The sequence below is a fragment of the Salmo salar genome, chromosome 19 (assembly GCF_965601325.2).
Source record: "Salmo salar chromosome 19, fSalSal1, whole genome shotgun sequence".
In the NCBI taxonomy this organism is placed as follows: domain Eukaryota; kingdom Metazoa; phylum Chordata; class Actinopteri; order Salmoniformes; family Salmonidae; genus Salmo; species Salmo salar.
In genome coordinates, this window is record NC_138309.1 from 50,428,357 (window position 1) to 50,451,206 (window position 22,850).

General features: G+C 47.1%; 2 protein-coding genes across 3 annotated transcripts in view; one reads left to right on the forward strand and one right to left on the reverse strand.

Moving 5' to 3' along the window:
• Nucleotides 1–5,579: 5,579 nt before the first annotated feature.
• LOC106592389 (neurotrypsin) overlaps nucleotides 5,580–22,850 on the forward strand; it is a 166,074-nt gene continuing 148,803 nt past the window's right edge. For both annotated transcript variants that reach the window (XM_082965768.1, XM_082965769.1), the window contains exons 1-6: nucleotides 5,580–5,999; nucleotides 9,216–9,258; nucleotides 21,667–21,909; nucleotides 22,141–22,279; nucleotides 22,394–22,572; nucleotides 22,661–22,808. In XM_082965768.1, coding sequence (XP_082821894.1) covers nucleotides 5,928–5,999; nucleotides 9,216–9,258; nucleotides 21,667–21,909; nucleotides 22,141–22,279; nucleotides 22,394–22,572; nucleotides 22,661–22,808 — 824 coding nt within the window. In that variant the 5' untranslated portion in view covers nucleotides 5,580–5,927. The remainder of the gene's footprint in view (nucleotides 6,000–9,215; nucleotides 9,259–21,666; nucleotides 21,910–22,140; nucleotides 22,280–22,393; nucleotides 22,573–22,660; nucleotides 22,809–22,850) is intronic.
• On the reverse strand, nucleotides 12,143–16,025 carry LOC123739220 (E3 ubiquitin-protein ligase TRIM21-like). Its single transcript, XM_045713689.2, has one exon. The coding sequence runs from the start codon at nucleotides 15,668–15,670 to the stop codon at nucleotides 14,012–14,014; it is 1,659 nt and encodes a 552-aa protein (XP_045569645.1). The 5' UTR covers nucleotides 15,671–16,025; the 3' UTR covers nucleotides 12,143–14,011.

The window sequence follows — 22,850 nt, forward strand, 5'->3', positions numbered from 1 at the left end:
TTTAACTTAGGTCAAACGTTTCAGGTAGCCTTCCACAAGCTTCCCACAATAAGTTAGGTGAATTTTGTCCCATTCCTCCTGACAGAGCTGGTGTAACTGAGTCAGGTTTGTAGGCCTCCTTGCTTGCACACACTTTTTCAGTTCTGCCCACAAATGTTCTATGGGATTGAGGTCAGGGCTTTGTGATGGCCACTCCAATATCTTGACTTTGTTGTCCTTAAGCCATTTTGCCACAACTTTGGAAGTATGCTTGGGGTCATTGTCCATTTGGAAGACCCATTTGCGACCAAGCTTTAACTTCCTGACTGATGTCTTGAGATGTTGCTTCAATATATCCACATAATTTTCCTGCCTCATGATGCCACTTATTTTATGAAGTGCACCAGTCCCTCCTGCAGCAAAGCACCCACACAACATGATGCTGCCACCCCCGTGCTTCACTGTTGGGATGGTGTTTTTCGGGTTGCAAGCCTCCCCCTTTTTTCTCCCAAAATAACTATGGTCATTATGGCCATTATGGCCTATTTTTGTCAATGTAAATTATCCGGTGGTGATTTGTATTAATTGTTCAGCAGTCTAATGGCTTGGGGGTAGAATCTGTTGAGGAGCCTTTTGGTCCTAGACTTGGCGCTCCGGTCCAGCTTGCCGTGTGGTAGCAGACAAAACAGTCTATAACTTGGGTGACTGGAGTCTCTGACAATTTTATGGGCTTTCCTCTGACACCGCCTATTATATACCGTAATTTCCGGACTATAAGCCGCTACTTTTTTCCAACGATTTGAACCTCGCGGCTTAAACAATAACGCGGCTAATATATGGATTTTTCCGCTTTAAAAAAAAAAATATATATACACATTCTGTGACGTGCTCAGTTTTTTGGCGGCATGAAGCTTTCATTAGACCAATGAAATTGCCGAACGGGTTAAGGTCAAACAACTTTTTGTTTACTGTTTAGATTAAATCAGCGCGCTCAAACTTCCCATCATTCTGATTACAGCAGTCATTTTGTCACCCTCATCATGGCAAAGACACGGAGAAATGCATATGATGCAGCTTTCAAGTTGAAGGCGATTGATCTGGCTGTTGGAAAAGGAAATAGAGCTGCTGCACAGGAGGTTTAAAAATTCAGTGGGTGCAGCTTATATTCAGGTGCGCTCAATAGTCCGGAAATTACGGTAGGTCCTGGATGGCAGGAAACTTGGCCCCGGTGATGTACTGGGCCGTTTGCACTGCCCTCTGTAGCGCCTTACGGTCAGATGCCGAGCAGTTGCCATACCAGGCGGTGATGCAACCGGTCAGGATGCTCTCAATGGTGCAGCTGTAGAACCTTTTGAGGATCTGGGGGCCCATGCCAAATCTTTTCAGTCTCTCCCAAGCCGTTGGGGAGTTGCAGCAATGAGACAAGATCGTAAATACCAATTGACTAAAATGGGGGTAAAATTTTATTTAAAAAAAAATTGAGATAAAATAGGAAAATCATTAAAGTTACACTATCAGAAGTATTACATTTTTCTTTAAGGAAATATTAAAGTTTAGATTGAATTAGCTTCCCCGTTCTTGAAAGGAAATTTGCCTTGAAAATATTAAAACCATAAATCAATGATCAAGTTTAGATGAATAGGAACAGACAAAACATTGTTCTGTAAAACAGTTGAAAAACAACATTGAATGAACATCACAACATTCTATGTGATGTGAAAATTAAAATGTAGGTTCATATCGGATTAGAATTTGGCAAACTTATGTGTGCAGGTGTCTGACTTTGGTTTCAAAATGATTTTCATGTTCTCAACAGACAGGTCATAAAAGTTTCTAATAGTATGGGTACTCAAGTGGCGCAGGGGTCTAGGGGTGCTGCATCTCAGTTCTAGAGGTATCACTACAGTACTTGGTTTGAATCCAGGCTGCATCACATCTGGCTGTGATTGGGAGTCCCACAGGGTGGTGCACAATTGGCTCAGCATCATCCAGGTTTGGCTGGGGTAGGCCGTCATTGTAAATAAGAATTTGTTATTAACTGACTTGCCTGGTTAAATATAAACTTCTAAACCAGTAAGGGTCATGCAACTAAAATGTGTTCAAATCTATTAACAGAAAATAGAGACATTGCTGCATCTTCAAACATGGACTAAATGGTTTCTGTAACCAAGTCACTGTTGTGTTTCTGAAGACAGAGTTGTGGAATGCAACAAACATAACAAAATCACATTCAAAGATATGCAATAAACTTTGGGACTGAGATCCAAACCTCACTGACTGCTTTTGTAAATCAGATATCAATATGAATTCCATAACTTGTAAGTCCTATGTGCCAGGTTCAAGGCAACGCCAATTCATGACAGATATTCATATTTGCATTTTAGTAATTTAGCAGATACTCTTATCAAGCACGACTTTAGGGGTGAAGCAATTAGGGTTAAGTGCCTTGCTCAAGGGCACGTAGACAGATTTGTTTTAGTCGGCTGGGGATTTGAACCAGCGACCTTTCAGTTACTGGCCCAATGCTCTTAACCACTAGGCTACCTAAAGAAGTTAGGCAGTGACAACAGGCAGATTTAACCATATGCACCATTTCAACACAAAGAGATCCTTTGCACATTCCCATATTTGTCTAGCATTGTGTGTGACATCAAAGGGAGAAGAGTATGATTTCATGTGGACACCGCGCATGGATTTTATGTTGTTGTTGGCATCACCTAAAGCAAAACTTGTTAGCTTCTTGTTGAAAAAACGTCAGGGTTATTCTACAAGACAGTACACATTAATCAAGTAAGACATAAGTCAACAAGGAACATATAGCATGGACAACCATAGGCCTATATGGGACATAGAGGAGGAGTTGTCTGGTCAAGGTCTTCTGTAAAAGTCACTTCAAAATGGGGGATAACCTCTCATTCACAATACTAAAATCCAATGGTTTCATTTCAGAGCCGAGTATGGTATAGAAAACCAGCCAGGCTTACATGTTCCCCTACTAATGTGCACATAAACAGGAGCATCGAGCTGATGCCAAGAAATCCATCCAAAGACTCAGCTTTCTGTAGAGCCAGTGACGAGGCATAATGTCAGAAAGAAAACCGACAGTAAAAGGTTGTCACAGAGTTGAAATCGGAAATGATCAGAACAGTTCATCTTCGCTGTGTAAAAGAGTGAATCGTCATTAGAACAACAAGCATACAAATGTTAATATAGTCAATGACATTAGACTATCCTGTGTAGGCTATCAATAAACAGCCACCCAGGTAGCTACTGGCTATCAGAGGGGGTGAGATAGAGACATGCAACATTGTCATAAGAGCGCAAGCTACAAACCAAAGATCATGTAGCCTATAAAACAACGGCAAGTGTGGGTGTTCTAAAGCTAAGATGACGATAATAGGAGTTTATCATCAACATCCTAAGGGCTGTACAGTGCCTAGATCAGGACTGGGGTCAATTCCAATGGTTCCAATTCTAACTCTGCAGTGGTTTATGGGACAGTTCTCAACTGAAAGTGGTGCTCGTCTCCTCAAGGTGCAGTGGTGGTGTGTTATTTGATTAGGATCTCTTTCCGGCCTGTTTTGGACTAATCTTCCAAGAGTCCTTGTGTTTCTGTTCAGTAGAATGGATGTGAGAGGCTCTGGCTCCAAACCCAGTACCACCCCCCACACTCCCCATTCCCAAACCGTCTCATCGAAATGAGCCAATCCCCACGCTAAAACCGTTGGTATGGAAACGGACAAGTAAAGCTCCAAATCTCTCATTTTTAACATCCCCTTACTGGCACACAGGCACGCACACACACAAAAGAACCAAAGAGTTCTATATAGAACACTATATAGTTCTATATAGAACACTATATATACAAAAGTATGTGGACACCACTCCTCTTTCTGTTTACCTGTCATTGATCTGTATATCTTATTTTGTATTATATATATATTTTTTTTACCTATAACTCTCTTTTTCTGTCTTACTGCTCTTTTATGTTTATATAAGAATTGTATACTTGTCTTTACTACAAGGTACCTATACACCATTCTTGTGTGCGTTCAATAAAACATATTTAAGCAAGGCTACTGATCACATACTGTATGCTTGTTTCAGCTCTGTGAAGTCTTCAGCGTCAAGCGTTCTCGTGGCCCTGTAGCTTGGTCCGGGCTGGTAGGCCCTGTAGCTTGGTCCGGGCTGGTAGGCCCTGTAGCTTGGTCCGGGCTGGTAGGCCCTGTAGCTTGGTCCGGGCTGGTAGGCCCTGTAGCTTGGTCCGGGCTGGTAGGCCCTGTAGCTTGGTCCGGGGCTGGTAGGCCCTGTAGCTTGGTCCGGGGCTGGAAGGCCCTGTAGCTTGGTCCGGGCTGGTAGGCCCTGTAGCTTGGTCCGGGCTGGTAGGCCCGAATCCACTAATTTGAAGGGGTGTCGACATACTTTTGTCCTTGCTCCTGAGTGGCGCAGCGGTCTAAGGCACTGCACCTCAGTGCAAGAGGCGTCACTGCAGTTCTTGGTTCGAATCCAGGCTGCATCACATCCAGCCGTGATTGGGAGTCCCATAGGGCGGTGCACAATTGGCCCACTGTCATCTGGGTTTGGCCGTCATTGTAAATAAGAATTTGTTCTTAACTGACTTGCCTAGTTAAATAAATAAAAACATGTGTATGACCTCTGATGTAACCAAATTAACTGTATTTTAGTTCAGCGATTTAAATAAACAGGAATATCAAAGTTATTTGTGACAGGACACTAGCGATATTCATAAAAACAGTGAAATAATACTTTTTTTTTTAAAATCCACTTTTAAAATAAAATAATGTGCAGTACCTCTGTAGACCCCTAGGTGCCCGCGGACCCCTGGTTAAATACCCTTGATTTAGTCACCATAATTCTGGCCATCCTACAAAGGTAAAAACTCCAATAACTTTTGAACTGATTATGATAGAGACATGAGGTTTGGACCGTTGGTTTTCTTAGAGGATTATTTACACAATTAACCAATGGTCAAAATATGCTTTTGTAATTGGACATCCTTTTAATTATTTTGATTCATTCTACGAATATATATTCTCTATGGCATATCTATTGATATTCATTTCCGGAGGGGGCTCTGTGGCTTCATCATAGGCAACTTTAGCCGAAACTCTCACCACAAAACAGTTTTTTACGCCAGAACTGCAAAAGTGATGTGCACCGCAGTGTTCGTCTGGTCCATACTCGGGTCAAAAGGCTGTCCTGATGTTAGGCTAGTCTTCCTTTGAACTGACAGCAGTACCAGTGGTAATAGACCTCACAGCAGTAGGGGTGAGATGTGTTGAGACACTCGAACTCTTTTTCATATTGTCCGCTCACGTCATGTAGTAACCCAGGTACGTATCGTGTCCGTAACCCAGGTATGTCTCGTGGTCCTCGGTCGAGTGTTGTCCTGCAGGGGAAGCGGTGGGAATCGCCGCGGCGACGCTGGATTCAATCGCCTTGTGCTTCACCTTCTTGCCTCCGGTGGCGGCGCAGAGAACGCTCAGGGGGTCCAGGTATATGAGAAGCAGCAGTAGGCGCCGTATCCCCATGGTGTGGTTAACTTGTCAGTTTGAGAGTCAGGATCAACTCATGGAACAATTAGATCTCAACCGAAAGTGGCGCTAGTCGCCTCCTCCACTCAAGGCGCGGAAGTGGTGTGGGTGTGTGTTCACTCGAAGGGTGTGTGTGTTTTTTTCCCCCGACACCTCATATCATCAGAGAGAGAGAAAAGAAAAGGAGAGGTTTTGGTTGAAACGGGAGATGTTTCTGTCGTATCATTCATAAAACCAGTTTACCAGGCCTACACCTTCGCGCGCTCTCTTGGCATCCTCTGTCGAGTCCGTGCGCGGTGGTGAATAGCGATCCACCTCGCGGTCAGTTTGTGACAGAGATGGGAGAGGGGTGTCATTTCTTTACCAGGCTGTGACACTGACACAGCGGCCAGGATGGATCCAAACACCCGGAAAATGATGCTTCTCATCGGCCTCAGCTGCCTCTGGCTCCAAGTGCTTTCAGAGGTAAGCTACTACGATCAGTAGCCAATTTAGTGGCCCCTATGTGCTATAATTGCGTTCCTTTTCAAGGTGAGCCCTTTTTCCTCACACTTTCATATCCCGTACGTAGACTATGTTTACTCTTGCGGATATCTTGGAAAAAGCATATCTTGCAAAACAGATTTGATCTAAATGAAATTAACCTTGAGAAATACGGTCAAATAAAACAACAGTGCCTCTTTTTGAAGGTGCGCCCCATATTTTCTCCACCGACATAACGGTCATTAGGCTAGGTGCTATAGGCTACGTTTCATAATGGTTGGAATCACATACTTCATTCAAATGGAACATTATTTACGTTTTGTTGCGTTTTTCATTATCATTTCATTCAACAATACTTCGTTTTAGCCTATAGGTACCACAAGGGGTACAGAGAGGCTCATTGTGCTGGACGAAGCAGTTTGAATGTAGGTGCATGCATGCCTTAGCCTTTATTATTAGTCAGGCATTAATAATATACATTATTGTTCTGCGTCAGTGTTTGCACACAGGAGTCTGCTTGATGTCTTTGTCTAATTGAGCGGATAAAGCGAGGCGCGCACACACACACACACACACACACACACACACACACACACAACACTCACGGCGGGGTATCATAGGAACCAGCCCCTGCCTGTTTTCCCCTGGTGGCGCGTGGATGTACAGTTGCACCACGCGCTGTTTCCCGTTGTCGCAGCAATTCAATCACTCCCCGTCAGCCCTCCTCAGCCCCCCTCACCCCAGTCAGCCCTCCTCAGCCCCCCTCACCTCCGTCAGCCCTCCTCAGCCCCCGTCAGCCCTCCTCAGCCCCCCTCACCCCAGTCAGCCCTCCTCAGCCCCCCTCACCCCAGTCAGCCCCCCTCACCCCCGTCAGCCCTCCTCAGCCCCCCTCACCCCCGTCAGCCCCCCCGTCAGCCCCCCTCACTCCGTCAGCCCTCCTCAGCCCCAGTCAGCCCTCCTCAGCCCCCCTCACCCCCGTCAGCCCCCCTCACCCCCGTCAGCCCTCCTCAGCCCCAGTCAGCCCTCCTCAGCCCCCCTCACCCCCCGTCAGCCCCCCTCACCTCCCGTCAGCCCCCCTCACCCCCGTCAGCCCCCCCTCAGCCCTCCTCAGCCCCCGTCAACCCTCCTCAGCCCCCCTCAACCCAGTCAGCCCTCCTCAGCCCCCCTCACCCCCCGTCAGCCCTCCTCACCCCTGTCAGCCCCCCCTCAGCCCTCCTCAGCCCCCGTCAGCCCCCCTCACCCCAGTCAGCCCTCCTCAGCCCCCCGTCAGCCCTCCTCAGCCCCCCTCAGCCCCCCCGTCAGCCCCCCTCACCCCCGTCAGCCCTCCTCAGCCCCCCTCACCCCTCTTCAGCCCCCCTCATCCCCCGTTAGCCCTCCTCAGCCCCCCTCACCCCCCATCAGCCCTCCTCAGTCCCCCTCACCCCCCGTCAGCCCTCCTCAGCCCCCCTCAGCCCCCCTCACCCCCCATCAGCCCCCCTCACCCCCGTTAGCCCTCCTCAGCCCCCCTCACCCCCCGTCAGCCCTCCTCAGCCCCCCTCACACCCCGTCAGCCCCCCTCAGCCCCCCTCTCCCCTCCAGCAGAACATCAGCACCATCTGTATCTGCAATATGTATTATGTTGTATTGAGACACAATGTAGCCTATTGCCTATATAGGCTTACGAGTGAATCATTTCTCAAATGGCCTAGAACTGTTGGTCCAGATTCGCAGATAATTCCGAGTTGGTACTATATTACTGTCTCATGGATCCCTCAACAAGCATCTTTAAGTTAAGGAAATTGGACGGGCGAGGTGAGGTGGGTTGTGGCTAGATGGTTTACAGCTATGGATGGAAATGACTTTTCGTAGTAGGTTAGTAGAGCATTTTAGCTAAACCAAATCATTTTCCTAACCTTGACCCAATTCTCCTAACCTGCTGCTTAAGTTCTCCTAACCTGCTACAAATAGTAACTTCTGTCTGTTGAGGTGTGTGTAGGCCACGACTGGTTGTGGGAGGGTCAGGGGGGAAGCCAGTGTGGTGTTAATGATACACAACTGGTTTGGTGAGTCATGTGAACACTCATGTGAAGAGAAACCTTGCCTGAGTCCTGAAGACTTGTGTTAGCTCCCAGAGCTATTGCTTAGGCTTTAGCTTAGCGGGCTCTGCTGACTGTCTTATGGTGGATATCTGTGTGTGTCTGTACCTGTTCTGTAACCCTGTCTCTGTGTGTGGTAGTATACAGGTTTGAGGCTATCGGTTCCAATACCAACACAATTTGACCATTTAGAATGCATGTCCAGTACACTGATTCATTCTAAGTGGCATGTTAGTGTGAAAATTGGATGTGTTGGTTTGGTCTCGGCCGTGCTGTGGTAACATCTGATCTGCTGCTGTAACAGTATGGTAACTGGGAGATTGATATGAGTGGAGAAATCATCAGCATGTTAGGTTTTCATCAGAAACACCTGTTCACTGTGTAATATGATTAGCCAGGGCATTACCACTGGGAGATGATGTGTGTGTGTGTGTGTGTGTGTGCGTGTGTGCGTGTGTGTGTGTGTGTGTGTGTGTGTGTGTGTGTGTGTGTGTGCCTGTGTGTGCCTGTGTGTGTGTGTGTGTGTGTGCCTGTGTGTGTGTGTGTGTGTGTGCGCCTGTGTGTGTGTGTGTGTGCGCCTGTGCTTGCATTCTAACTCCCTTGAGTGGAAATGAACTGTCGAAATCAAGGTGAAGAGGATGAAATGTTTATAGATGTTATCTGAGTCCTCTTTTATCCAGTTTCCTCTCCTCTTCTTGTCTCTCCTCTCTGACCTGGTTTCTGTGACTATGAGAAACTGTACTACACAGCATTCTGTCAGATACTATCTGAAACTGTCTAATACTTGCTTCTTCATGACCCAGGTCTCTGTATTCTGCATGTCTGTGTGTCTGAAATGTTTGTACGTGTGACAGGACGGGATTTAACCTGCATCGTCTGCATATCACAAGACAAGCCCACTGAGCTAAAGCCTCTTAGACAAGGTCATTCATCATGCGAGCGGGGTCCAACAAACCACTTTGGTTACTTTTGTCTTTTATTGGTGGTAAACCCAATTTTCCCTCTGAGGGTCAATATAGTATTTATTTGTTGTGTAACAGATATGATGTGAAATGTTGACAGTAGGTTGTGTTATCTGACGTTGTGTGAATCTGAAACAATGTCTGTGTTCTTCTCCTCTCAGGTGATGGCTGATGACAGTTATTTAAACGAGGTGCAAAACGCAGGTAGGCTAACAATCCCTTCTATTCTCTTCTTCCTATTCTCCCCATTCCCTCTCCTATTCCCCTCCCCCCTCTCCTATCCCCCTTTCCCTCTCCTATTCCCCTCCCCCTCCCCTCTCCTATTCCCCTCCCCCCTCTCCTATCACCCTTTCCCTCTCCTATTCCCCTCCTCCTCCCCTCTCCTATTCCCCTCCCCCCTCTCCTATCCCCCTTTCCCTCTCCTATGCCCCTCCCCCTCTCCTATGCCCCTCCCCCTCTCCTATCCCCCTTTCCATCTCCTATTCCCCTCCCCCCTCCCCTCTCCTATTTCCTCCCCCTTTCCCTCTCCTATTTCCTCCCCCTTTCCCTCTCCTATTTCCTCCCCCTTTCCCTCTCCTATTTCCTCCCCCTTTCCCTCTCCTATTTCCTCCCCCTTTCCCTCTCGTATTTCCTCCCCCTTTCCCCTCTCGTATTTCCTCCCCCTTTCCCTCTCCTATTTCCTCCCCCTTTCCCTCTCCTATTTCCTCCCCTTTTCCCCTCTCCTATTCCCTCCCCCTTTCCCTCTCCCCATTTCTTTGTGTTCCATAAAATGTCCCACCCCTTCTTCCCCTACTCATATAGTCTCCATTCCTACCCACCCATGTCCTTCTAGACTCTTTTTCCCCTCCTCCCATTTACTCCATCCATCTCTATTCCCTCTTTCTCTCTGTGGCTGGTGGTTGTGATGGGGGTGGGGTTCTCTCGCTCACTGCAAAGACCAGCTGATTCATCATTTCTGGTCTCACTCCAAGTGTCAAAATCCACAAAGCACACATACTGTATGCACACACACAAGCAGCCAAATCCCTGCAGTGCGAATGATTCATTGAGACCTTTTGATGATAAACCCCTCCCACTGTCCTCTGGCCAATCAGACAGAAGAGTCTTTAAAAATTATTATACTTTTTTTAAAATTAACAATTGTTTATTTACAACACACAACAAATCACACTAAACCAACATCAAAACACACTGCATGTAAACGCATAACAACATTTTTCTCCCTCATCCTGGTCTAAATCATTTTGTTAAATCATGAAGGCATGAGTCTCTAACTGGGCAGGGGATGGTTCTGATTGGATGAAATGTGCGTGAAGATTTGTCTGGGATATGATGATGCAAAAGGCCCTCCTTGGTTTGATTAGCGTCCAGTACATCAGTATGCTTTACTATTGTGTGCACAGACACACACCAACCCCCCCCATATGGTCTCAACTCTCTGTGTGTTAGAGCACAGACACACACCAACCCCCCCCCCATATGGTCTCAACAGACACACACCAACCCCCCCCATATGGTCTCAACAGACACACACCAACCCCCCCCCATATGGTCTCAACTATCTGTGTGTTAGAGCACAGACACACACCAACCCCCCCCCATATGGTCTCAACTCTCTGTGTGTTAGAGCACAGACACACACCAACCCCCCCCCATATGGTCTCAACTCTCTGTGTGTTAGAGCACAGACACACACCAACCCCCCCCCCATATGGTCTCAACTCTCTGTGTGTTAGAGCACAGACACACACCAACCCCCCCCCATATGGTCTCAACAGACACACACCAACCCCCCCCATATGGTCTCAACAGACACACACCAACCCCCCCCCCATATGGTCTCAACAGACACACACCAACCCCCCCATATGGTCTCAACAGACACACACCAACCCCCCCCCCCCCATATGGTCTCAACAGACACACACCAACCGCCCCCATATGGTCTCAACAGACACACACCAACCCCCCCCATATGGTCTCAACAGACACACACCAACCCCCCCCCATATGGTCTCAACAGACACACACCAACCCCCCCCCACATATGGTCTCAACAGACACACACCAACCCCCCCCATATGGTCTCAACAGACACACACCAACCCCCCCCCCCCCCCCCCATATGGTCTCAACAGACACACACCAACCCCCCCCCACATATGGTCTCAACAGACACACACCAACCGCCCCCATATGGTCTCAACAGACACACACCAACCCCCCCCATATGGTCTCAACAGACACACACCAACCCCCCCCCATATGGTCTCAACAGACACACACCAACCCCCCCCCACATATGGTCTCAACAGACACACACCAACCCCCCCCATATGGTCTCAACAGACACACACCAACCCCCCCCCCCCCCCCCCATATGGTCTCAACAGACATACACCAACCCCCCATATGGTCTCAACAGACACACACCAACCCCCCCCCCCCCCCCCCCCCCCCATATGGTCTCAACAGACATACACCAACCCCCCCCTATATGGTCTCAACAGACACACACCAACCCCCCCCCCCCCCCCCCCCCCCATATGGTCTCAACAGACACACACCAACCCCCCCCATATGGTCTCAACAGACACACACCAACCCCCCCCATATGGTCTCAACAGACACACAACAACCCCCCCCAAATGGTCTCAACAGACACACACCAACCCCCCCATATGGTCTCAACTCTCTGTGTGTTAGAGCACAGACACACACCAGCCCCCCCATGTGGTCTCAACTCTCTGTGTGTGTTTGTGAACCGTGTCAAATGCTCATTGAGAACGTTAAATGGATTATGGGAGCTGAGAGAATGGTGATGGTTCCCGTAGCGATGGAGGAGAGTGTGGTTGTCGTAGCAACGCAGTATTGTTGTCGTAGCGATGGTGTGTATAGCAGGCTAGAGAGTAGAAGTTTTTAGTCATTTAGCAGACGCTCTTATCCAGAGCAACTAAGGTTAATAAGTGCCTTGCTCAAGGGCACGTCGATGATTTTTCACCTAGTCGGATCAACGTTTTGAACCACAGATCCTTCCAATGGGGCTATCATTGTACCGTAATAATTATCACAGGGATTGAAATACGGATAAAGTTTCTCAGTGAAGGTGTAGCCAGTAAAATAGTAGATATAAGACCTGGCCTCCACATTTATAGTTATATAGTCATATTTCAACCCAGTACATACCCATTTATCTATAGACTATAAACAGTTGAAGTCGGAAGTTTACATACACTTAGGTTGGAGTCATTAAAACTTGTTTACCAACCACTCCACAAATTTCTTGTTAACAAACTATAGTTTTGGCAATTTGGTTAGGACATCTACTTTGTGCATGACACAAGTAATGTTTCCAACAATTGTTTACAGACAGATTATTTCACTTATAATTCACTGTATCACAATTCCAGTGGGTCAGAAGTTTACATACACTAAGTTGACTGTGCCTTTAAAAAGCTCAGAAAATTCCAGAAAATGATGTCATGGCTTAATAAGCTTCTGATAGGCTAATTGACATCATTTGAGTCAATTGGAGGTGTACCTGTGAATGTATTTCAAGGCCTACCTTCAAACTCAGTGCCTCTTTGCTTGACATCATGGGAAAATCAAAAGAAATCAGCCAAGACCCCAGAAAAAGAATTGTAGACCTCCAAAAGTCTGGTTCATCCTTGGGAGCAATTTCCAAACGCCTGAAGGTACCACGTTCATCTGTATGAACAATAGTACGCAAGTATAAACACCATGGGACCACGCAGCCGTCATACCGCTCAGGGAGGAGACGCGTTCTGTCTCCTAGAGATTAACGTACATTGGTGCGAAAAGTGCAAATCAATCCCAGAACAACAGCAAATGACCTTGTGAAGATGCTGGAGGAAACAGGTACAAACGTATCTATATCCACAGTAAAAAGAGCCATATATCGACATAACCTGAAAGGCCGCTCAGCAAGGAAGAAGCCTCTGCTCCAAAACCGCCATGAAAAAGCCAGACTATGGTTTGCAACTGCACATGGGGACAAAGATCGTACTTTTTGGAGAAATGTCCTCTGGTCTGATGAAACAAAAATAGAACTGTTTGGCCATAATGACCATCATTATGTTTGGAGGAAAAAGGGGGAGGCTTGCAAGCCGAAGAAAACCATCCCAACCGTGAAGCATGGGGATGGCAGTATCATGTTTTGGGGGTGCTTTGCTGCAGGAGGGACTGGTGCACTTCACAAAATAGATGGCATCATGTGGAAGAAAAATTATGTGGATATATTGAAGCTACGTCTCAAGACATCAGTCAGGAAGTTAAAGCTTGGTCGCAAATGGGTCTTCCAAGTGGACAATGACCCCAAGCATACTTCCAAAGTTGTGGCAAAATGGCTTAAGGACAACAAAGTCAAGATATTGGAGTGGCCATCACAAAGCCCTGACCTCAATCCTATAGAAAATTTGTGGGCAGAACTGAAAAAGTGTGTGCGAGCAAGGAGGCCTACAAACCTGACTCAGTTACACCAGCTCTGTCAGGAGGAATGGGCCAAAATTCACCAAACTTATTGTGGAAAGCTTGTGGAAGGCTACCCGAAACGTTTGACCCAAGTTCAACAATTTAAAGGCAATGCTACCAAATACTAATTGAGTGTATGTAAACTTCTGACCCACTGGGAATGTGATGAAAGAAATAAAAGCTGAAATAAATCATTCTCTCTACTATTATTCTGACATTTCACATTCTTAAAATAAAGTGGTGATCCTAACTGACCTAAAACAGGGAATTTTTACTAGGATTAAATGTCAGGAATTGTGAAAAACTGGGTTTAAATGTATTTGGCTAAGGTGTATGGTAACTTCCGACTTCAACTGTACATAACACCATATTACTCCAGATGTTATTTCTTCTCATCATTGCGCCATGGGATTACATGTCCATACTAATTACAGATAATATCATGTGCTAAAGTACAACATTACATTCAGTCTGTGTGATTGACAGGACAGATTACGAATGGGGCTAAGTTTGGACCAAGTTCATTGTCACAGGTGTTGAAGTATGGATAGAGTTTCTCAGCGAAGGTGCAGCCAATGAAAGAGTAGATATGAGCCCTGGTCTCCACATTGTAGAAGGAGACCCGACCCCCCTCATAATCCACAAACACCCCCACTTTCTGGGGCTTCTCTCTCAGGGAGAGAGGGACATGGGGAGAGGTGTAGGCCTCATAGATATCCTCACCCCTCATATACACAGTCCAGAGGCCATCGACAGGGCTCATATTTATGTCAGCCTTCCTGTTGATGGACTCCCTGGCCACTCCTAAAAGCCACTCAGCTTTTCCCTTCACCTGCACCTCATAGTAGAATCTCCCTGAAGAGAAACTCTCTTTTCCCAGGACAGAGAGGTGATTCAAGAACCTCTCTGGGTTACAGAATTTCTTTGCGTTGTCAGGGAGTTTCTGCCATGTGCTTCCATATCTCACTTGTTTCCGGTCCCTAGACAAGATGAGGAATGGATGGGCTGTATCAGGGTCCAGGGTCACATCCGCTGACCACTGCTGAATTGTCTTCAGCTCAACATCACACAACCTCTTCACCGCTCTGTCTAGTTCTTCCTGAAGTGTCCGCTCCAGCTCAGACACAGCCCTCCTCAGTCCCCCCAAACACATATCACTGTGAACACTGACCTCAGACCAGTCCTTTGTGTGTTTCGGGGTACACAGGGATGGGAAGCTCTGGAGGAGGTGGAGGTGGTCCTCAGTGTGTGAGTGCTGCTCCAGCTCAGTGCTTGTCCTCTGTAGCTCAGTCATTTCCTGCTCCAGCTCTTTAATGAGCCCATCAGCACGACTCTCTGCTGCTTTCTGCTTCTCCTCAACCACTTCCATGAAATCAGCCTGGCTTCTCTGAATGGAATACACCAGAGCAGTGAAGACCTGCAGGCCGTCCGCTATTTCTCTCTCTGCGTCTCTCTTGTTGAGCTCTACTGAATGTTTGACCTCCTGAACCTTCTGCATTCGCTCCTGGATCATCTGCCGTATCTGTCGCTTCGTCTTCCCCAGCTGAACCTTCCTCTCTCCACACTCTTCCTCTAGAGGGACAGTGTGGTGATTCTTGTGGTCTGTCTCAATGCAGAACTGACACACACACGTCTGGTCGGTCCTACAGAACAGCTCCAGCAGTCTGTCATGCTTCTTACACATCCTGTCTTCCAGATTCTCCACGGGGTCTATTAACTTGTGCCTTTTCAGGCCGGTGACTCTCTGATGAGGCTGCAGGTGAGTCTCACAGAAAGAGGTCAGACACTCCAGGCAGGACTTCAGGGCCTTGAGCCTTGTCCCAGTGCAGACGTCACAGGACACTTCTCCAGCCTCGGCAGGGGACTCGTCTGTGTCTCTGATTCTGATCATCTTAAAATGCTCTACAACATCTCTGAATGCTGTGTTGGTTTTTAGCTCTGGTCTTTGGTGGAATATTTGTTTACACATTGGACACGGGCACAGGTCAGTGCTATCCCAGTATCCGCTGATACAGGCCTTGCAGAAGTTGTGTCCACATGGAGTGGAGACAGGCTCAGTGAACACATCCAGACAGATAGAGCACTGGAACTGCTCTTCAGACAGGAGACGGCTAGGGGACGCCATTTCTGGAGCACAATAACAGAGCAAACACAAGTCCTAGAATGAGTCAGCATTTAGACCGTAAACTGGTGCGGTTTTTTTCTCACTCTCACAGTGACCTCGGTATCCTGAATGGTAGTTGTGGTCCTGTTGTCAAGGTTTTTCCATCTCCCTCTGTCTCTATTTCTCTTACTCACCTAAAAATCTTATATTTTCCTTTAATTTCTCTACAAAGGTAGACTCTTAAGCTCCAATGTTGTCTTTCTGAGGAACAGGATAATGGTTGTTTCTGTGTGCAGTTTCCTCATCTATATTTAACTTTCACTTCAGCAAAGCGATGTCAGTCAACTCTTTCCTTATCTGCTCTTTGCATATCTTTGCTCTTAAAGGGACAGCGTTGATATTTCATATGCCTGTCTAAAGTCTCTGCTGAGGGTTTTCACGTTCTAGCACGTTCTAGCATTCTGGGGGCCCTACGTGACATTTGGTTGGGGGCGGGGCAAACTCGTGGCAAATTTTACAGTAGAAAGAAACATTTCCAGTTTGAGTTGATTTCCTGCAATTCTACACATTCTCCCATGGGGCGTAGAGAAAACTGCAGTTGTATAACACATTTCATAAAATTCAAGTCATTTTGCCATAGTAAGTTGAGAACCCGACTGAGTTTTCTAGACAGTCTACTTAAACGGAGCTGACGGAGGTCCGTTGGCATCGCGTTCCAAAAATTCAGCCGCACAAACGTACATAGAACTACGTAGAGAGTGATGCAAACGGATCTCCGCCGGCTACGTTTGTATAGATTGTCTAGACCCCTTAAGCAACCGCTTATGCCTGCAACCGGCTCTGTCAGATTCTCAGAAACCAAGGTTAACGTGTCAATTGCTTTAATAAGCCATTGACGTTTTGAGGAATACAGTCGGAAAAATAAAACAGAATCTCTGTTACTGACAAGATGATGGTTTAGCTTCTAACATAACAGGCCGTTTTCCTGGATACAGATCAAGCCTAGTCTTGGACTAAGAATCACTTTCAATGGAGAGTCCATGTCTCTCTATTCCAGGGCTCTTTATTCCAGGGCTCTTTATTCAATGGCTTTTTATTCAATTTATTTTATTCCGGGGCTCATTATTCCAGGACTCTTTAGTCCGGGGCTCTTTAGTCCGGGGCTCTTTAGTCCGGAGCTCTTTAGTCCGGGGCTCTTTAGTCCGGGGCTCTTTAGTCCGGGGCTCTTTAGTCCGGGGCTCTTTAGTCCGGGGCTCTTTAGTCCGGGGCTCTTTAGTCCGGAGCTCTTTAGTCCGGGGCTCTTTAGTCCGGGGCTCTTTAGTCCGGGGCTCTTTAGTCCGGAGCTGTTTAGTCCGGGGCTCTTTAGTCCGGGGCTCTTTAGTCCGGGGCTCTTTAGTCCGGGGCTCTTTAGTCCGGGGCTCTTTAGTCCGGGGCTCTTTAGTCCGGGGCTCTTTAGTCCGGGGCTCTTTAGTCCGGAGCTGTTTAGTCCGGGGCTCTTTAGTCCGGGGCTAGGCTGCTTTTTCTTTGACTCCCCTTGCTCTTTCTCTCTTCCTCTTTCACTCTCTTCCTCTTTCTTCCTCTTTCTCTCGCTTCCTCTCCCTCTTTTGCTCTCTTCATCTATCTTCCTCTTCCAGATTGGAATGAGGTATGAGGGGTACAGCCTCTGGGAAAGACTGTGTGTGTGTTTAGCATGGTTAGATGATGTTCAAGGAAAGCCAAGCTGTGTTTTTGTGAGAGATAACTATTGCAGCTCCTCTCTCTGCCCTGGCCATTAATCACAGGGTGTGTGTGCGTGTGCACGTGTAAGTGTGTCAGCCTGCATGTGTGTGTGTCTGGCAGAGTGTGTGCTGCATGAACTCTGTAGTCAGATTCAGCTCAGTGACAATAGAGTCTGATCCTGCTACTCTATGGAACGTCTGCTACATCTCTCCCTGTCTCTCTCTGCCTCTCTCTCTCTCTCCCTGCCTCTCTCTGCCTCTCTCTCTCTCTCTCTCCCTGCCTCTCTCTGCCTCTCTCTCTCTGCCTCTCTCTCTCTCCCTGCCTCTCTCTGCCTCTCTCTCTCTGCCTCTCTCTCTCTCTCCCTGCCTCTCTCTGCCTCTCTCTCTCTGCCTCTCTCTCTCTCTCTCTCTCCCTGCCTCTCTCTGCCTCTCTCTCTCTGCCCCTCTTTCTCTCTCGCTCTCTACCCCCCTCTTTCTCTCTCTCTCAATTCAAGGGCATTATTTACATGGGAAACATGTTAACATTGCCAAAGCAAGTGAAATAGATAATAAACAAAAGTGAAATAAACAGTAAAAATTAACAGTAAACATTACACTCACAGAAGTCAGAAAATAGTAAAGATATTTCAAATGTCACATTATGTCTATATATACAGTGTTGTAACGATGTACAAATGGTTAAAGTACAAAAGGGAAAATAAATAAACAAATATGGGTTGTATTTACAATGGTGTTTGTTCTTCACTGGTTGCCCTTTTCTTGTAGCAACAGGTCACAAATATTGCTGCTGTGATGGCCTACTGTGGTATTTCACCCAGTAAATATGGGAGTTTATCAAAATAGGGTTTGTTTTCGAATTCTTTGTGGATCTGTGTAATCTGAGGGAAATATGTGTCTCTAATATGGTCATACATTTGGCAGGAGGTTAGGAAGTTCAGCTCAGTTTCCACCTCATTTTGTGGGCAGTGTACACATGGCCTGTCTTCTCTTGAGAGCCAGGTCTGCCTACGGCGGCCTTTCTCAATAGCAAGGCTATGCTCACTGAGTCCGTACATAGTCAAAGCGTTCCTTAAGTTTGGGTCAGTCACAGTGGTCAGGTATTCTGCCACTGTGTACTCTCTGTTTAGAGCCAAATAGCATTCTAGTTCGCTCAGTTTTTTTTGTTAATACTTTCCAATGTGTCAAGTAATTATCTTTTTGTTTTCTCATGATTTGATTGTGTCTAATTGTGTTGCAGTCCTAGGGCTCTGTGGGGTCTGTTTGTGTTTGTGAACAGAGCCCAAGGACCAGCTTGCTCAGGGGACTCTTCTCCAGGTTCATCTCTCTGTCGGTGATGGCTTTGTTATGGAAGGTTTGGGAGTCACTTCCTTTATTTAGGTGGTTGTAGAATTGAACACTTATTTTCTGGATTTTGATAATTAGCTAGGTATCGGCCTAATTCTGCTTTGCATGCATTATTTGTTTTTTACGTTGTACACGGTGAATTCTGCATGTAGAATTCTGCATACAGAGTCTCAATTTGGTGTTTGTCCCATTTTGTGAATTCTTGGTTGGTGAGCGGAACCCAGACCCAACAACCATAAAGGGCAATGGGTTCTGTAACTGATTCAAGTATTTTTAGCCAGATCCTAATTGGTATGTCAAATTTCTGTTCCTTTTGATGGCGTTGAATGCCCTTTCTGCCATGTCTCTCAGATCGTTCACAGCTTTGTGGAAGTTACCTGTGGCGCTGATGTTTAGGCCGAGGTATGTATCGTTTTTTGTGTGTGTTAATGACAATGCAGAGGATTTTCCCAAGGTTGCTGTTGCTGACGCATATCCCACAGTAGTTATTGGGGTCAAATCTGTCTCCACTTTTGTGGATTCGGGTGATCAGGCCTTGGCTCCAAATATTGGGGAAGATGCCAGAGCTGAGGATGATGTTAAGGAGTTTAAATATTGCTGATTGGAATTTGTATGTGTGTGGGGGGGGGGTGTATTTTGAGAGAATTCCAAGAGTGTGCAAAACTGTCATCAAGGCAAAGGGTGAATACTTTGAAGAATCTAAAAGCTAAAATATATTTTGATGTGTTTAACACTTTTTTGGTTACTACATGATTCCATATGTGTTATTTCATAGTTCTGATGTCTTCACTATTATTCTACAATGTAGAAAGGTTTTTCTGTATTTCTGTATTGTTTTAGTGATTCACCATAGTGAAGGCGTAGACTCAGGTTTTCTGGGTATCTGTTTTTGGTTGGACAGGTTTCTCAAATTCTTTCTTAGGTTTTTGCATTCATCAAACTATTTGTCATTGTTGTTAATTTTCTTAGGTTGTCTACTTGACATTTTTAGATTTGATAGGGAAGCTGAGAGGTCAAATATACTGTTGAGGCTTTCTACTGCCAGGTTTACACCTTCACTATTACAGTGGAACGTTTTGTTCAGGAAGTTGTCTAAAAGGCTTGAATTTGTTGTTTTTTGGTAGGTTTCTACACTGCTTTACTTCCATCTATAGCATTTGTTAATATTATTCAGTTCCTTTGGCTTTGATGCTTCTCTCTCGGCCCTTCTCTCTCTCTCTCTCTCTCTCGGCCCCCCTCTCTTTCTCGGCCCCCCTCTCTCTCTCTCTCACTCTCTCTCTCTCTCTCTCGCTCTCTCTGTCTCTCTCTCTTTCTCTTTCTCTCTCTCTGCCTCTCTTTCTCTCTCATCCTCTCTTTCTCTCTGTCTCTCTCTCTCTCTGCCCCATCCTACTCTCGGCCTCTCTTACTCTCTCTCTCTAGGGACACTCTCTCTTTCGGGCCTCTCTCTCTCGGGCCTCCCTCTTGGGCCTCTCTTTCTTGGCTTCTCTCTATCTCGGCCTCTGTCTGACTCGCTCTCGCTCTCTGCCTTGCTCTCTCTCTCTCTTTGCCTCTCTCTCTCTGCCTCTCTCTCAGCCTCAGCCTCTCTCTCTCTCTCGGGCCTCTTTCTCTGTCTCTCTTTCTCTGCCTCTCTGTCTCTCTATGTCTCTCTCTCTCTCGGCCTCTCTCTCTCGTCCTCTCTCAGCCTTTCTCTCTCTGCCTCTCTCTCTCTCTCTCGGCCTTTCTCTTTCTCGGTCTCGCTCAGCCTATCCCTCGCTCTCTCTCTGCCTCTCTCACGGGCCTCTCTCTCTCTCTCTCTCGGGCCTCCCTCTATTTCTCTCGGCCTCTCTCTCTGCCTTGCTCTCGCTCTCTGCCTCTCTCTCTCTCTCTTTACCTTTCTTTCTCTCTCTCAGACTCTCTCTCGGGCCTCCCTCTCTCTTTCTCTTTCTCTGCCTCTCTCTCTTTGCCTCTCTCTCTGTCTCTCTCTTTCTCGGTCTCTCTCCCGGACTCTCTCTGACTCGCTCTCTCTCTCTCGCTTCCTCTCTCTCTGCCTCTCTCTCAGCCCCTCTGTCTCTCTCTTTCTCTGCCTCTCTCTTTCTCTGCCTCTTTCTCTCTCTTCCTCTCTCTCTTTCGCTGTCTCTTTCTCTCTCAGGCCTCTCTCTGCCTCTCTCTTGCTCTCTCTCTGCCTCGCTCTTGCTCTCTTTCTGCCTCTCTCTCTCTCTCTCTGCCTCTCTCTCTCTGCCTCTCACTCTCTGCCCCTCTTGCTGCCTGTGTGTGTGTATGTGTGTGTGTGTGTGTGTGTGTCTTTGGTTCAGCATTATGTTTGCATCAGCAGCAGTTTCATTTAGCCTTTGTTTGTTGTTTATGCCTCCTCCACTAATTCCACCTGTAAAGTACAGAGTGTTTACTCCTAAGGGATTCTCAGACTACAGAGTGTATAGGGTGTATAGGGTGGGAGTGGGAGGTAGTGTGTTATAGACGTCTCCTGCTGTGTCCATTTGATAGTATGTATTAATACGTAACTGTCTGTACATGAATATAGAGGAACCAAGGGGATTTTGAATAAGGACATTTTCACTCTTCTCCTGACTCTCCTCCTATGCTTTTCTCCTTATCTCCTCTCCTTATCTCCTCTCCATATCTCCTCTCCATATCTCCTCTCCTTATCTCCTCTCCTTATCTCCTCTCCTTATCTCCTCTCCATATCTCCTCCCCATATCTCCTCCCCATATCTCCTCTCCATATCTCCTCTCCATATCTCCTCTCCATATCTCCTCTCTTGCTATAAACCTCCCATCCCATCTGTCTCTCTTGTTCAGAGGGAGTCATAGTTATGACAGTATCCTCTCTCTCTCTCTCTCTCTCTCTCTCTCCTGTTTTGAAGGGTTTCCAGATAGAGTTGAGAGAAAGAACAATGTTACACTCTCTGTCTTCATTAATTTTCTCTTTCTCTCTCTCTCTCTCTCTCTGTCTTGTCAGCCCCTCTCTCCTGTTCGGAGGGTTTTACAGAGCTGGGTTTCTATAATGGCTCTGTGTCTCAGACGGACTCTGGCGCCCCCTGCCTGCGGTGGGCAGAGTTTCCAGACTACGTGCTGCAGTACCCTGGTCGAGGCCTTGGGGAGCACAGCTACTGCCGTAACCCTGACAGAGAGTCCAACCCCTGGTGCTTCTTCAGACAGACCTCTGGGGCCATCGGCTGGGCCTACTGCGACTGCCACCAGGGTAGGTTTATAGCAAACATACTTTATGTATACATCAAGACAATATACTAAGCAAATCCAGTATTATATGCTGGGCCTATGGCGACTGCCAGGGTAGCCCTGTAGTAATAACACTGAGCCCGTCCTCCTAGAGCTCCTCCCATCAGCCTCCTCTGCTGTGTACAGAGTATCTACTCTATTTTTTCCAGACTATTGATTGGCTGATGTACCTGTCCTTCTCCCCCTCTCTTAGGTGCAGCTCGGCTGGTGGGCGGGACATCGTCAGGAAGTGGACGTGTGGAGGTGTACCTGAATGGTCAGTGGGGGGCGGTGTGTGACTCTCATTGGACAGACAGAGATGCCAGTGTGATCTGCAGACAGCTGGGGTTGGGGTAAGAGAGTTGTAGGAGTGTGTATGTTTGTGTGTGTGTGCGCCTCCTCATTGAGATTGGCATTGTAGCATCGCAGCATTTCCGTTTCAACTGTAAGACTGTGTGTGTCCTCAGTGAGATCGGCACTGCTTTGCAGCAGTCCAGGTTCGGCTCGGGCTCTGGCCTCTTCCATTACGAGCGGCTGAGTTGCCGTGGTGATGAGAGCTCCGTCAGCCAATGCCAGAGCAGGACATTTGTTACCGGGGACTGTAGCCATGGAAACGAGGCGGGAGTTGTGTGTGCTCCACCAGAAGGTCAGTAGGAAGCTAGAGAGAAGGAAACACAGTGTGTACCTCGTGCCCCTACTCAGCATGCATATTGTGCTATTGTTTCCTCCCCCAGGCAGTGGTCTTCCTCTACGATTAGTTGGAGGAGAAGAATACTTTGAGGGGCGTGTGGAGGTGTTCCACAGTGGTAGGTGGGGCTCTGTCTGCGATGACCAATGGGACGACAGAGATGCAGAGGTGATCTGTCGACAGCTGGGCTTCGGGTGAGTGTGTGTGTGTGTGTGTGTGTGTGTGTGTGTGTGTGT